Raw genomic sequence first — 14,909 nt, forward strand, 5'->3', positions numbered from 1 at the left:
CCTGCCCCGCGCGGGCCTCCGTCTCCCGGCCTGCCCCGGGCTCGGCGCGCCTCGCTCCCGGCCTGCCCCGCGCGGGCCTCCGTCTCCCGGCCTGCCCCGGGCTCGGCGCGCGCAGAATGGCGGCGGCCCGGGCGCTCGGCGTGCGAGCGGCCTGGCGGGGCCGGGCCCTGCTGGCGCCCACGCGGGTCTCGGGGCCGACGCGGGGCCTGGCGGCCGCTCCCTGCCCGGACCGCGGGGAGCCGCCGCCGCCGCCGCCTCCCGGAGGCCGGGCCCGCTGGGCGCTGGCGGGGGCCGGGGCCGGGGCGCTGCTGCTGCTGCTGCTCCGGGCCCGAGGCCGGGACCCGCCCGCGCTGCTGCCCCCGGTGCGCGCCGCGGTGCCGGCCCCGCCCGCGCCGCCCCCCAGCTCCGGCCGGCCCCCCGGCTCCGCCCGCGCCGCCTTCAACTTCATCGCCGACGTGGTGCAGAAAACCGCCCCCGCGCTGGTCTACATCGAGATCCTGGGCAGGTACCGGCCCCCCCTCGGCCGCCCCGCAGCGCCGGCCCCCCCGACCCTTCCCCCTCCGGCCCGCGCCCCCAGCGCCGGCCCCCCCCCGACCTTCCCCCTCCGGCCCCCGCCCCCGCGCTGGTCTACATCGAGATCCTGGGCAGGTACCGGTCCCCCCCCGACCCTTCCCCCTCCGGCCCGCGCCCCCAGCGCCGGCCCCCCCTCGACCTTCCCCCTCCGGCCCCCGCCCCTGCGCTGGTCTACATCGAGATCCTGGGCAGGTACCGGCCCCCCCCCAGGCCCCAGCGCCGGCCCCCCCGACCCTTCCCCCCAGGCCCCCGCCCCCGCTCTGGTCTACATCGAGATCCTGGGCAGGTACCGGCCCCCCCCCGGCCCGCCCCCTGCCGGTCTACATCGAGATCTTGGGCAGGTACCGTTGCCCCCCGACCCTTCCTCCTCCAGCCCCCGCGCCCACGCCGGCCCCTGCCCCCACGCTGGTCTACATCGAGATCCTGGGCAGGTACCGGCCCCGCCCACCCAGCGCCGGCCACCCCCCGACCCTTCACCCCCTGGCCTGCCCTTCTCCGGACCCCCCGCCCCCGCGCTGGTCTACATCGAGATCCTGGGCAGGTACCGGCCCCCCCCCGGCCCGCCCCCTGCCGGTCTACATAGAGATCCTGGGCAGGTACCGTTGCCCCCCGACCCTTCCTCCTCCAGCCCCCACGCCGGCCCCTGCCCCCACGCTAGTCTACATCGAGATCCTGGGCAGGTACCGGCCCCGCCCGGCCCGCGCCCAGCGCCGGCCACCCCCCGACCCTTCACCCCCTGGCCTGCCCTCCTCCGGACCCCCCGCCCCCGCGCTGGTCTACATCGAGATCTTGGGCAGGTTCCAGCCCCCCACCCCTGTGCTGGTCTACATCGAGATCCTGGGCAGGTACCGCCCGTGTCCCCGCCCCCGGCTCCAGCCCTCCCAGGTAGTGGTCCTGATTGGTGGCAGGGGCCTGGCCCCGCTGGGTGCTCTGGTCAGAAAGAGGCGGAGGCGGGCGCCCTGGCCACGGGAGAGGTGGCCGATGGGCAGGAAGGGGGCCTGTGTCTCCAGTAAAGGGGTTGCCGATTATGGAGGTGGGTGCCTCCCCCCGCGCTGACCCTGGCTCTCCCCACAGCTGCCTCTGGCTCTTGTCCCGCAGGCATCCCTTCTCGGGCCGGGAAGTGCCCATCTCTAACGGCTCTGGCTTTGTGGTGTCCCCGGATGGCCTCATCGTGACCAACGCCCACGTGGTGGCGAATCGGCGGCGGCTGCGGGTGAAGCTGGCTAGCGGGGAGCTCTACGATGCTGTGGTCCGGGAGGTTGACCAGGTGGCAGATATTGCCACTATCAAAATCAACCCCAAGGTGTGTGGGGAGCCAGGTGCGCAGCTAGGGGCGCGCAGCCTTTTCTTGGCCTCATCTGCCCACAAGGCTAGGAGTTCTCAGCCTGCTCCAATGCCCCTGCGCTGACCTGTCTTTCTCTCCCCCCACAGCAGCCTCTGCCCACGCTGCCCCTGGGCCGCTCCTCAGAGGTGCGCCAAGGTGAGTTTGTTGTGGCTATGGGCAGCCCTTTTGCTCTACAGAACACCATCACCTCTGGCATCGTCAGCTCTGCCCAGCGGGGCAGCCAGGAGCTGGGCCTGGCCGATTCCAACATGGAGTACATCCAGACCGACGCCGCCATAGATGTAAGGGGAGTGGGGGGCAGGGCAATCGGGGGCTGGGGAGGGCAGTGGGGGGCCTGGCTGAAGCCACCATACTGCTGTTTGGGGTGGTGGGTGGAGCCAGGGAAGGGGGCCTGCATGTACTGAGGTTTCAGAGGGCATCTTGTAGGATGAGCTGGAAAGCAGGAGGGGGCGCGAGGCAGGGGATCTGGGTTATTTTCCCCAGGGGCTGTGTTCCGGTGGGAATGTCGCTGCTGGGGCCTGACTCTCCCCCTCTCTCTCCTGCTGCAGTTCGGGAACTCAGGGGGCCCCCTCGTCAACCTGGTAAGTGCTGCCATTTGGGCGTTAGCCATTTCTGGGAGGGAATGTGGTGCCCGTTTGGGCTGGGTGCTCCAGCCCTGTCTCATTTGCTCTGTGGAAGGGGGGTGCCCACCTCATGCTGCCAGCAGGGAGTACAGAGATGAGGCAGCCGGGACCCTTCATATTCCACTGGGAGCATTGAATCAGACCCTTGGTGGGACAGGTGAGGCAGGAGCTTGACCCAAGATGCTCATCTCCCAGGCCCTGCCCACAGCCCAGGGGACTCTGACCTGAACCGAGCCACAGTCTAAAACTGGGGGTAACTGGACTGGGGTCTGGTACTTATAAGGCACAGAAGAAGGGCTACGTGGTCCCCACAGCCAGTGCGACTTGCTCGCCCCTGTGAGAGTACCACTGCCTGACCCACCCCCAGCCAAGTATGTGTTGGGAGCAAATTGGTGGAAGCCTGGATGGGCTGGGCTTGAGTCCTGCCTAGTGCCATGTCCCTCTTCTCCTTGCAAGGGGGCAAACTGTGGGTCAGGAGGGATGGCTGGTACCCTACTTGGCTTGTATGGTGATTGTCTCCTGGCAGGACGGCGAAGTGATTGGGGTGAACACAATGAAGGTGACTTCAGGTATCTCCTTCGCCATCCCCTCGGACCGGCTGCGGGAATTCTTGCAGAAAGGGGAACAGCGCAAAAGTGAGTGTGCTGGTGCAGGGGAGATACAGGCAGAGGGAGTGGAGCAGAGCTGGGGGCGTGGGGGATAGGAGCACCCACTCCAAACTTCTTGCTGGGGCTGTCATTCATCTATCCCTGGCAGAGGACCGGGTCTCAACCTGTCCCCAGCATGTCGAGTCCAAGGGAAAAGCCTGTCCCCTTGAGGGACCCTTCCAGGCAGAGACACAGTTTCCCTGGGCTGTCCCCAGCCCCCCTCCACTGCAGGCTGGTTCTCTTCTTCTCAGCTATGGTAGCAGGGCGGCTGGAAGGGATGGAGCCAGGCAGAGGTGCCTGAGGACAGCTGGGTTCTGGAGAAGGGAGCCGGGGCCCATCTGTCTTTTGAGGGAAGGCAGTGCAGTTCTGCGGTTCAGGCTTTAGCAGCTGCGTCCCTAACTGCAAAGGGGCCAGGGAGCTCTCCCATCCGTCTTTTGAGGGAAGGCAGTGCAGTTCTGCGGTTCAGGCTTTAGCAGCTGCGTCCCTAACTGCAAAGGGGCCAGGGAGCTCTCCCATCCTGGTATGAGGGGACTGAGTGGTAAGAGGCCATGAGTGCCCATCTGCTCCCTGGGGCCTATGGGGTGCAACAGGAAAGAGACAATGTCTGGGTGCAACTCCTCCAAGATTTAACTCACCAGTGAGGAGGATGTTAAACAGCAACTGCTAGGGAGAACCACTTTCAAAGCAGCAGACTGGATAACTGGCACCTCAGAGCTCCAGAAGGGCTGCTGGGACCAATACTGAAATGTTGCATTCAGTTCTGGTGCCTACATTTTAAACAGGACATCAAAAAATTGGAGCTGGTGCAGAGTAGAGCCACGGATGGTTTGAGGGCTGGAGAACATGCCCTGCAGCGAGAGACTTAAACAAACTGAGCTCTTTATAAAAGCAATAAACCAGCTTGGCTTAACGGTGAAATCCTAGCGGATCTTAAACATAAAAAAGAAGCTTACAAGAAGTGGAAGGTTGGACAAATGACCAGGGAAGAGTATAAAAATATTGCTTGGGCATGTAGGAATGAAATCAGGAGGGCCAAATCGCACCTGGAGCTGCAGCTAGCAAGAGATGTTAAGAGTAACAAGAAGGGTTTCTTCAGGTATGTTAGCAACAAGAAGAAAGCCAAGGAAAGTGTGGGCCCCTTACTGAATGAGGGAGGCAACCTAGTGACAGAGGATGTGGAAAAAGCTAATGTACTCAACGCTTTTTTTGCCTCTGTCTTCACGAACAAGGTCAGCTCCCAGACTGCTGCGCTGGGCATCACAACATGGGGAATAGATGGCCAGCCCTCTGTGGAGAAAGAGGTGGTTAGGGACTATTTAGAAAAGCTGGACGTGCACAAGTCCATGGGGCCGGACGAGTTGCATCCGAGAGTGTGGCGGCTGTGATTGCAGAGCCATTGGCCATTATCTTTGAAAACTTGTGGTGAACGGGGGAAGTCCCAGATGACTGGAAAAAGGCTAATGTAGTGCCAATCTTTAAAAAACGGAAGAAGGAGGATCCTGGGAACTACAGGCCAGTCAGCCACACCTCAGTCCCCAGAAAAATCATGGAGCAAATCCTCAAAGAATCAATCCTGAAGCACTTACATGAGAGGAAAGTGATCAGGAACAGTCAGCATGGATTCACCAAGGGAAGGTCATGCCTGACTAATCTAATCGCCTTCTATGATGAGATTACTGGTTCTGTGGATGAAGGGAAAGCAGCGGATGTATTGTTTCTTGATTTTAGCAAAGCTTTTGACACGGTCTCCCACAGTATTCTTGTCAGCAAGTTAAAGAAGTATGGGCTGGATGAATGCACTATAAGGTGGGTAGAAAGTTGGCTAGATTGTCGGGCTCAACGGGTAGTGATCAATGGCTCCATGTCTAGTTGGCAGCCGGTGTCAAGTGGAGTACCCCAGGGGTCGGTCCTGGGGCCGGTTTTGTTCAATATCTTCATAAATGATCTGGAGGATGGTGTGGATTGCACTCTCAGCAAATTTGCGGATGATACTAAACTGGGAGGAGTGGTAGACACGCTGGAGGGCAGGGATAGGCTACAGAGGGACCTAGACAAATTGGAGGATTTGGCCATAAGAAATCTGATGAGGTTCAATAAGGATACGTGCAGGGTCCTGCACTTAGGACGGAAGAATCCCATGCACAGCTACAGACTAGGGACCGAATGGCTAGGCAGCAGTTCTGCAGAAAAGGACCTGGGGTGACAGTGGACGAGAAGCTAGATATGAGTCAGCAGTGTGCCCTTGTTGCCAAGAAGGCCAATGGCATTTTGGGATGTATAAGTAGGGGCATAGCGAGCAGATCGAGGGACATGATCATTCCCCTCTATTCGACATTGGTGAGGCCTCATCTGGAGTACTGTGTCCAGTTTTGGGCCCCACACCACAAGAAGGATGTGGATAAATTGGAGAGAGTCCAGCGAAGGGCAACAAAAATGATTAGGGGTCTGGAACACATGACTTATGAGGAGAGGCTGAGGGAACTGGGATTGTTTAGTCTGCAGAAGAGAAGAATAAGGGGGGATTTGATAGCTGCTTTCAACTACCTGAGAGGTGGTTCCAGAGAGGATGGTTCTAGACTATTCTCAGTGGTAGAAGAGGACAGGACAAGGAGTAATGGTGTCAAGTTGCAGTGGGGGAGGTCTAGGTTGAATATTAGGAAAAACTTTTTCACTAGGAGGGTGGTGAAACACTGGAATGCGTTGCCTAGGGAGGTGGTGGAATCTCCTTCCTTAGAAGTTTTTAAGGTCAGGCTTGACAAAGCCCTGGCTGGGATGATTTAATTGGGGATTGGTCCTGCTTTGAGCAGGGGATTGGACTAGATGACCTCCTGAGGTCCCTTCCAACCCTGATACTCTATGATTCTATGAAATACAGGTGACCTGATTAGTGGCTAGGCACGTACACAGGGAGCAAATACCGGGCACTAACAGGCTCTTTAATCTAGCAGAGACAGGCAGAACAGGAACCGGGGCCTGGAATTTGAAGCCAGACAAATTCAGATTTAAAAAAAAGTCCCAAGGGAAGCAGTGGATTCTCCATCACTTGATCTCTTTAAATCCAGATGCGACGCCTTTCTGGAAGATGCCTTTGACAAACACAAAGTACAATTAGGCAGACCTAAAAAGAATTTGTAGAGCAACTAGCAAAATACTCAAAAACAGCAAAAAATTTAAGCCTATCAAAAGCAGGAAGTCTGCCAAACAATCAGTGGGGCCACTGGACAATCAAAGTGCTTAAGGAGCACTCAAGGATGATAAAGCCATTGCCGAACAGCTAAATGAACGCTTTGTATTGGTCTGCATGGCTGAGGATGAGAGAGAGATTCCAACACTTGAGACATTCTTTTTATATGACAAATCTGAGGAACTGTCCCAGATTGAGGTATCAATAGAGGAGGTTTTGGAACAAACTGATCAATTAAACAGTAATAAGTCACCAGGACAAAATTCACCTAAGAGTTCTGAATAAATTGAAATACAAAATTGCAAAACTGTTCATTGGGGTATCTAACCTGTTGCTTAAATCAGCTTCTGTACCAGATGTTTAGAGGATTACCATCGTGATACTTTTCAGAGTAACAGCCGTGTTAGTCTGTATTCGCAAAAAGAAAAGGAGTCCTTGTGGCACCTTAGAGACTAACCAATTTATTTGAGCATGAGCTTTCGTGAGCTACAGCTCACTTCATCAGATGCATACCGTGGAAACTGCAGCAGACTTTATATATACACAGAGAATATGAAACAATACCTCCTCCCACCCCACTGTCCTGCTGGTAATAGCTTATCTAAAGTGAGCAACAGGTTAGGCCATTTCCAGCACAAATCCAGGTTTTCTCACCCTCCACCCCCCCACACAAATTCACTCTCCTGCTGGTGATAGCCCATCCAAAGTGACAACTCTTTACACAATGTGCATGATAATGAAGTTAGGCCATTTCCTGCACAAATCCAGGTTCTCTCACTCCCTCACCCCCCTCCAAAAATAGGTCGGAATATGAACAAGAGGCTGCTCGGCAGCTCTCCAACACGAGTTTCTACAAGCCATTACCCTATGATCCCACTGAGAGTTACCAAAAGCAGCTACAGCATTTGCTCAAGAAACTTCCTGAAAAAGCACAAGATCAAATCCGCACAGACACACCCCTGGAACCCCGACCTGGGATATTCTATCTACTACCCAAGATCCATAAACCTGGAAATCCTGGGCGCCCCATCATCTCAGGCATTGGCACCCTGACAGCAGGATTGTCTGGCTATGTAGACTCCCTCCTCAGGCCCTATGCTACCAGCACTCCCAGCTACCTTCGAGACACCACTGACTTCCTGAGGAAACTTCAATCCATCGGTGATCTTCCTGATAACACCATCCTGGCCACTATGGATGTAGAAGCCCTCTACACCAACATTCCACACAAACATGGACTACAAGCCGTCAGGAACACTATCCCCGATAATGTCACGGCTAACCTGGTGGCTGAACTTTGTGACTTTGTCCTTACCCATAACTATTTCACATTTGGGGACAATGTATACCTTCAGATCAGTGGCACTGCTATGGGTACCCGCATGGCCCCACAGTATGCCAACATTTTTATGGCTGATTTAGAACAACGCTTCCTCAGCTCTCGTCCCCTAAAGCCCCTACTCTACTTGCGCTACATTGATGACATCTTCATCATCTGGACCCATGGAAAAGAAGCCCTTGAAGAATTCCACCATGATTTCAACAATTTCCATCCCACCACCAACCTCAGCCTGGTCCAGTCCACACAAGAGATCCACTTCCTGGACACTACAGTGCTAATAAACAATGGTCACACAAACACCACCCTATACCGGAAACCTACTGACCGCTATTCCTACCTGCATGCCTCCAGCTTTCACCCTGACCACAGCACACGATCCATCGTCTACAGCCATGCTCTGCGATACAACTGCATTTGCTCCAACCCCTCAGACAGAGACAAACACCTACAAGATCTCTGTCAAGCTTTCTTACAACTACAATACCCACCTGCGGAAGTAAAGAAACAGATTGATAGAGCCAGAAGAGTTCCCAGAAGTTACCTACTACAGGACAGGCCTAACAAAGAAAATAACAGAACTCCACTAGCCGTCACCTTCAGCCCCCAACTAAAACCCCTCCAACGCATTATTAAGGATCTACAACCTATCCTAAAGGATGACCCAACACTCTCAGAAATCTTGGGAGACAGGCCAGTCCTTGCCTACAGACAGCCCCGCAACCTGAAGCAAATACTCACCAACAACCACATACCACACAACAGAACCACTAACCCAGGAACTTATCCTTGCAACAAAGCCCGTTGCCAGTTGTGCCCACATATCTATTCAGGGGACACCATCACAGGGCCTAATAACATCAGCCACACTATCAGAGGCTCGTTCACCTGCACATCCACCAATGTGATTTATGCCATCATGTGCCAGCAATGCCCCTCTGCCATGTACATTGGTCAAACTGGACAGTCTCTACGTAAAAGAATAAATGGACACAAATCAGATGTCAAGAAGTATAACATTCATAAACCAGTCGGAGAACACTTCAATCTCTCTGGTCACGCAATCACAGACATGAAGGTCGCTATCTTAAAACAAAGAAACTTCAAATCCAGACTCCAGCGAGAAACTGCTGAATTGGAATTCATTTGCAAATTGGATACTATTAATTTAGGCTTAAATAGAGACTGGGAGTGGCTAAGTCATTATGCAAGGTAGCCTATTTCCTCTTGTTTTTTCCTACCCCCCCCCCCCCCCCAGATGTTCTGGTTTAACTTGGTTTTAAACTTGGAGAGTGGTCAGTTTGGATGAGCTATTACCAGCAGGAGAGTGAGTCTGTGTGTGTATGGGGGTGGGTTTTTGGAGGGGGGTGAGGGAGTGAGAGAACCTGGATTTGTGCAGGAAATGGCCTAACTTCATTATCATGCACATTGTGTAAAGAGTTGTCACTTTGGATGGGCTATCACCAGCAGGAGAGTGAATTTGTGTGGGGGGGTGGAGGGTGAGAAAACCTGGATTTGTGCTGGAAATGGCCTAACCTGTTGCTCACTTTAGATAAGCTATTACCAGCAGGACAGTGGGGTGGGAGGAGGTATTGTTTCATATTCTCTGTGTATATATAAAGTCTGCTGCAGTTTCCACGTATGCATCTGATGAAGTGAGCTGTAGCTCACGAAAGCTCATGCTCAAATAAATTGGTTAGTCTCTAAGGTGCCACAAGGACTCCTTTTCTTTCATCGTGATACTAATATTTTTAAAAGACTCCAGAGGCGATCCTGGAATTACAGGCCATTAAGCCTAACTTCAGTACCAGGCAAACTGGATGAAACTGTAGTAAAGAACAGAATTATCGGACACAGAGATTAACACAATTTGTTGGGGAAAAGTCACCAGATTTTGTAAAGGGAAATCATGACTCCACAATCTATTAGAATTCTTTGCAGGGGTCAACAAGCATGCGGACAAGGGATGATCCAGTAGATATAGTGTACTTGGCTTTTTAGAAAGCCTTTGACAAGTTCCCTCACCAAAGGCTCTTAAGCAAAGTAAGCTGTCATGGGATAAGCGGGAAGGTCCTCTCATGGATCAGTAACTGGTTAAACGATAGGAAACAAAGGATGGGAATAAATGGTGAGTTTTCAGAATGGAGAGAGGTAAATAGTGGTGTTCCCCAGGGGTCTGTCCTGGGCTGAGACCTATTCAACATATTCGTAAATGATCTGGAAAAAGGGATGAACAGTGAGGTGGCAAAGCTTTCAGATGATACAAAATTACTCAAGATGGGTCCAGAGCAGACTGAAGAGTTACAAAGTTAAAATCTCACAAAACTGGGTGACTGTGCAATAAAGTCGCAGATGAAATTCAGAGTTGATAAATGCAAAGTTAATGCACCTTGGAAAACATAATCCCAACTATACATATAAAACGATGGGGTCTAAATTAGCTGTTACCATTAAAGAGAAATCTTGGGAGTCGCTGTGGATAGTTCTCTGAAAACATCCGCTCAATGTGCAGCGACAGTCAAGAAAGCGAATGGTGATAGAACGGTTAGGAAATGGACAGACAGTAAAACAGAAAATACCATGTTGCCTCTATATAAATCCATGGTACGCCGACAGCTTGCATGCAGTTCTGGTTGCCCCATCTAAAAAATAATATATTAGAATTGGAAAAGGCACAGAGAAGGTCAACATAGGGGTATGGAAACCGCTTCCATATGAGAGATTAAAGAGGCTGGGACTGTTCATCTTAGAAAAGATGAGACTGAGGGGGATGTGATAGAGATCTATAAAATCATGGCTGGTGTGGAGAAGGTGAATAAGGAAGTGTTATATACCCCTTCACATAACACAAGAATCTCGAATCACCCAATGAAATTAATTGGCAGCAGATTTAAAACAAATATAAAGTACCTTCTTCATACAGCACATAGTCAACCTGTGGAACTTGCTGCCACTGGATTTTGTGAAGGCCAAAAGTATAACAGGGTTCAGAAAAGAGATAAGTTCCTGGAGGATAGGTCCATCAATGGCTATTAGCCAAGATGGTCAGGGACGCAGCCCCATGCTTTGGGTGTCCCTAGCCTCTGGCTGCCTGAAGCTGTGACTGGATGACAGGGGATGTGTCACTTGCTAATTGCCCTGTTCTGTTCATTCCCTTCGAAACGTCTGGCACCAGACACTGTCAGAACCCAGGATACTGAGCTCGATGGATCGTTGGTCTGGCTCAGTAGCCATTCGTAATTACAAGCTCTGGGGCTCAATGCAGGGCTTCCTGGGTGAAATTCAGTGGCCTGTGATGTACAGGAGGTCAGATTAGATTGATCTGAGGGTCGCTTCTGGCCTTAAACTCTGACTTTGGGCCTCTCTCTGCCTATGGGTTGGCAGGGTGCTCTGGGGATCTACTCAGGGCCTTGACCAGAATCTGGGCTCTCTACACAACGGCAGCCCCAGTCTGTGCGTGGTGGGTCCGAATGGCAGAGCAGCTGCAGTTAGGATGTTGGCAATGATCTGGGGTGTCCCTGCTCTCCCAGCCCCCAGCCGCTGTTTCCCCACGTGATACTTGCCCTGTAGGGGGTGGATGCGTGGGATGGAACTGGCAGGCTGCAGCCTGGGGGCGGAGCATGGTTTTCTCCTGGACTGGAGCCCCTCCCTCTGTTGTAAGGTGATTGAGCAGTGACCCAGCTGGACTGGCCTTGTGCTGTGAAGGGTGAGGGAGCGTGCTCACACAGGTCCCTTCCTGCACGTTCTAGACCTGGTTTCCTTTCCTCTTACAGGCTCCTGGTTTGGCAGCACGGAGATGAAGCGCCGCTACATTGGGGTGATGATGCTAACACTGACCCCCAGGTATGTGTCCTGAGTCTGGGGCCGGGTGATGCTTCCAGAGCTTTCCTGGGGGCCAGAGTCTCTCGGGAAAGCAAGCTGGAGAGGGGAGCCTGTCACCCCCCAACTCCAGGAACCCAGACAGAGAATCACTCTGCAGTTGGAAAAGCCCCCGTGGGTCCCACCTCACCCCAGGCCAATTAGTTTACTTGTGCTCGCTGCAGTTGCCCAGCCCTCGCCCTGGCAGATGAGTTCCCAGGGAGATTCAGTCTCCCATCACACCTTCCCAGCCGTCTCTTAGCTGAGTTGGACAGAGAGACCTATTCTCATCTCTGCCCAATACCAGGCATCTTGAAATTTACTGTGTCACCGCAGGCCAGCATGGTCTTGCACAGCAATTATGGAGAAGTTGTGTCATTCCGGAGGAATGCAAATGGCCCATTTGCGGTAATGGGAAATCGCCAGGCAACAGTAACAAAAGTCAGCTCTTGTGTTCCATGGCAGGTGGCCAGAGTTCTGCATTCCCCACACGCTGCTTTATGACGTGCTCCGGGATGTCCTAGTCAGGCAGCCCCTGGCAGTGCACCGAAGGGCGTCCACTGAGCCTTGAAGTGTCTTGGCCAGCTGGAGCTTTCAGGCTCAGCTGCATAAGGGACTTTGTGGGTCTCTGGCTGGCTGGGCCTTGGGATGTACCTTTAGTTGACTCTCGGAGCTCAGTCTGTTAGTGGGGTTAGTAGTGCGGTGGTCCAACAAAAGAATGCCGTGACATGAACCAGCAGGCATCTTCCCCCGAGCACTCCCTGGGAACGGGGACAGGTACTGCTGCCTTTGCTATGAGCTTATGCTCTGCTCTTGAGTCCTGCTTCCAGGTAGGCCTGGGGATCCTGCTGCTTGGTGCCCTTGGTCTTTTACATCCCCTTCTTGGGGTGCTGGAAGGGGAGATGCCACCGGTGTCTCCTTGAATCGGGGTTAATGGTGGTGGTTGATTTCTTAAACTGCATTTCTTGGTGTCCAGGAGATGGCGCCCGTGTGCTGGCGAGTCCGCTTTTTCTGGGGGAGCAGGGCTGAGTCCTGGAGAGGGGCAGGAGACAATGGCCCAGCTAGAATAGCACATGTGTGGCAGAGCTAGAACCTGCCTGCTGCCAGGTCAGGAGGGGACTTTCCTGGGGCAGGTTGACCTGGCCCCCCTATGGCAGGGCTGCTGCTGGAGCGTCTACTGCTGGCCGTTCTCAGGGATGGGCAACTGGGCTGGGTGCAGGCTGGCTCTGGTCCTGCCTGGCATCTCCCACTTTCTTTTCCGGCTGCCTTGTCCTTGGGGGACTGCTGTGTGTCAGGGGCACACGGGGATGGGCAGTGGCTCTGCTTCCTTGCCCCTCGGTGTGGCTGGGGGCGAGGCAGGCTTGGCTGCTGGGGTCTCTCTCAGGTCGTAGGGCCGGGCAAAGTCCCACCTGGTGGCTTCGTGCTCTGTTCCCCATGAGGAGCTGATTGCCCGGTGAGGCTGCTGCAGTGCTGGGACACGGTGTCCTCAGCCCCTCACCAGGGCCCTCTGGCTGGGTGGTGTTTCAGTGATGCGCACGCTCGCTCTCTCTCTCTTTCTCTCTGCAGTATCCTGGCCGAGCTGAAGCTGCGAGACTCCAGCTTCCCTGATGTCTCGTATGGGGTCCTGATCCACAAGGTGATCATTGGCTCCCCAGCCCATCAGTAAGTGCTGCTTACAAGGAAGGTCCTGACGCTAGCTGCTGTGGAGGGTTGGGGGCCAGAAAGCAGGGTGCTCACTGTGGACTCAGTGCCCATCCCCTGCCCCCAGGCAGCTTGCACCAGCAGCCAGTGTGTTCCTGATGGGATTAACCTGTCCGGGCTGGGAGGGCTGCACTCACCTCAGTACACTGCAGCTTTCCCAGGGGAGCCACAACCCAGAGCCAGCCAGCTGCTCTAGGCGGGGCCAGACTTCCACATCCCTATCTGCTTGGGGTAGGGCTCTGGGGGGGGGGGGGGAGGGTCTGCATACATCATTGCCGGACCCCCAGCATGCTGGTGTCTGCTCTCTCGACAGGGCGGGCCTGAAGGCGGGTGATGTTGTGCAGGAGATCAATGGGCAGGCGGTGCGGCGCGCAGAGGACATCTACGAGGCTGTGCGGACGCAGAACAGCCTGACCCTGCTGGTGCGGCGAGGCCATGACGTGCTGCTGGTGAACGTCAGCCCTGAGGTCACGGAGTAGAGAGCTGCCCAGCTGGCAGGGGGCGCAATGGACTTGGCCTGGGCACTGGGCCTTAGCTTGAAGCACACAAACCGAGTGAGAGGCTTGAGGTGACAGGCAGGAGGTCCTGTGCTTCCAGACAGGGCAGCACAGAGGAGACTCAGGGCCTTCGCAAGAGCCTGAAACGCCCCAACCAGCGGGGCTGGTCCTGGAACTGGCTTATGGCAGGGCGGCTGCTGTCTGCTTCCCTCATCCACATTAAACCTCTCTTGGGGAACACTCAGCCATGGCCCTTGCTTCCCTCCTGAGGCTGGGGGAACCTGCATCCGGCTGCAGCTAGGCAGGGCCACTCCTGGGATGGGTACCCCCGGCTCTGGCAGGGTGGGGGCTCTCCTCTTGCAGTCAGAGCCAGACAAGGGCAGGTGACGGAGTTTTGCCAAGGGCATCCTGGAGATGCAGGCCCCCAGCCACTGATCCGCTTGCTTTAGTCATGCGCTGAGGAGGGCAGGCTGGGCTCTGGCCCCACTCGGGGATCACGGTGGGGTTTGTGGTCTGACTGCTGCTCATGGACATGGCATCTCCCTCCTGGGCTGCAGGGGCTCCCGTCACAGAATTAGGGCCGCGTGGCTGTGGCGGGGGGCCAGGGGAAGTGCCAGGGCTGGTGTCAGCACTTCTTACGGCTGCTGCAGCTCTGGGGGGGCGAGGGGTGTTCCTGCTTTGGGACTCGGCAGGCAGTGTTCTGCTCAGATCACTTCCAGTCGCTGCATGGGCTCCAGGCTCTGCTGCTCTCAGGTCATGGTGAGAGGGGCTGCAGTACCGGGTCTGAACTGAGCCCTGGCTTCTGCCAGGAAGGGGACATGTGTGTCAGTCCTGGCCAGCTCTTCCCTTGGGCCTAAACCTGTCCCTTGGAGCCTCAAGGCCAGCTGCCTGATCACTGGGGGCTGGAGTGCTCCCCTCCCAGCTCCTCACAAAGGGAGACCTGCCCCACTCACTCCCAGGCTGCTGCTTCCCCCAGGGCTCAGGGAGGGTGGCACAGGGGCTGCTGGGGCAGGCCCCCTGGATGTGCTCCCCTTAGCTGTGCGGCTGAGACTCCCTGCCTGACCTAGCAACAGCCACAGGGTTGCCTTGGTCTCCTGCATGCACTGGCTGGGGAGCAGGGACCTGCTTGCCTCTCACTGCCC

General features: G+C 55.3%; 1 protein-coding gene across 3 annotated transcripts; it reads left to right on the forward strand.

Annotated features, from left to right (window-relative positions):
- The first annotated feature begins 101 nt into the window (after positions 1-101).
- On the forward strand, positions 102-14,011 carry HTRA2 (HtrA serine peptidase 2). 3 transcript variants are annotated; one of them, XM_077816144.1, is made up of 8 exons: positions 102-505; positions 1,672-1,876; positions 2,005-2,199; positions 2,467-2,499; positions 3,068-3,176; positions 11,485-11,554; positions 13,136-13,231; positions 13,584-14,011. In XM_077816144.1, exons 1-8 carry the CDS (start codon positions 117-119, stop codon positions 13,747-13,749), a joined length of 1,263 nt encoding a protein of 420 aa, XP_077672270.1. In that variant the 5' UTR covers positions 102-116; the 3' UTR covers positions 13,750-14,011. The 3 variants fall into 3 exon arrangements, with proteins under 3 accessions (XP_077672270.1, XP_077672271.1, XP_077672272.1); XM_077816145.1 differs by having other exon boundaries at positions 2,008-2,199; XM_077816146.1 differs by having other exon boundaries at positions 13,136-13,205; positions 13,584-13,749.
- The last annotated feature ends 898 nt before the right edge of the window (positions 14,012-14,909 follow it).

Source organism: Eretmochelys imbricata, chromosome 4 (assembly GCF_965152235.1).
Source record: "Eretmochelys imbricata isolate rEreImb1 chromosome 4, rEreImb1.hap1, whole genome shotgun sequence".
NCBI classification, from domain to species: Eukaryota; Metazoa; Chordata; order Testudines; family Cheloniidae; genus Eretmochelys; species Eretmochelys imbricata.

Excerpts from the sequence above, each read along its gene's own strand:
- HTRA2 (XM_077816144.1), top strand. The coding sequence starts at position 117 with ATGGCGGCGGCCCGGGCGCTCGGCGTGCGAGCGGCCTGGCGGGGCCGG. Across the intron at positions 2,500-3,067 it reads GGGGCCCCCTCGTCAACCTG|GACGGCGAAGTGATTGGGGT; the intron begins GTAAGTGCTGCC and ends GTCTCCTGGCAG. Across the intron at positions 11,555-13,135 it reads ATGCTAACACTGACCCCCAG|TATCCTGGCCGAGCTGAAGC; the intron begins GTATGTGTCCTG and ends TTCTCTCTGCAG.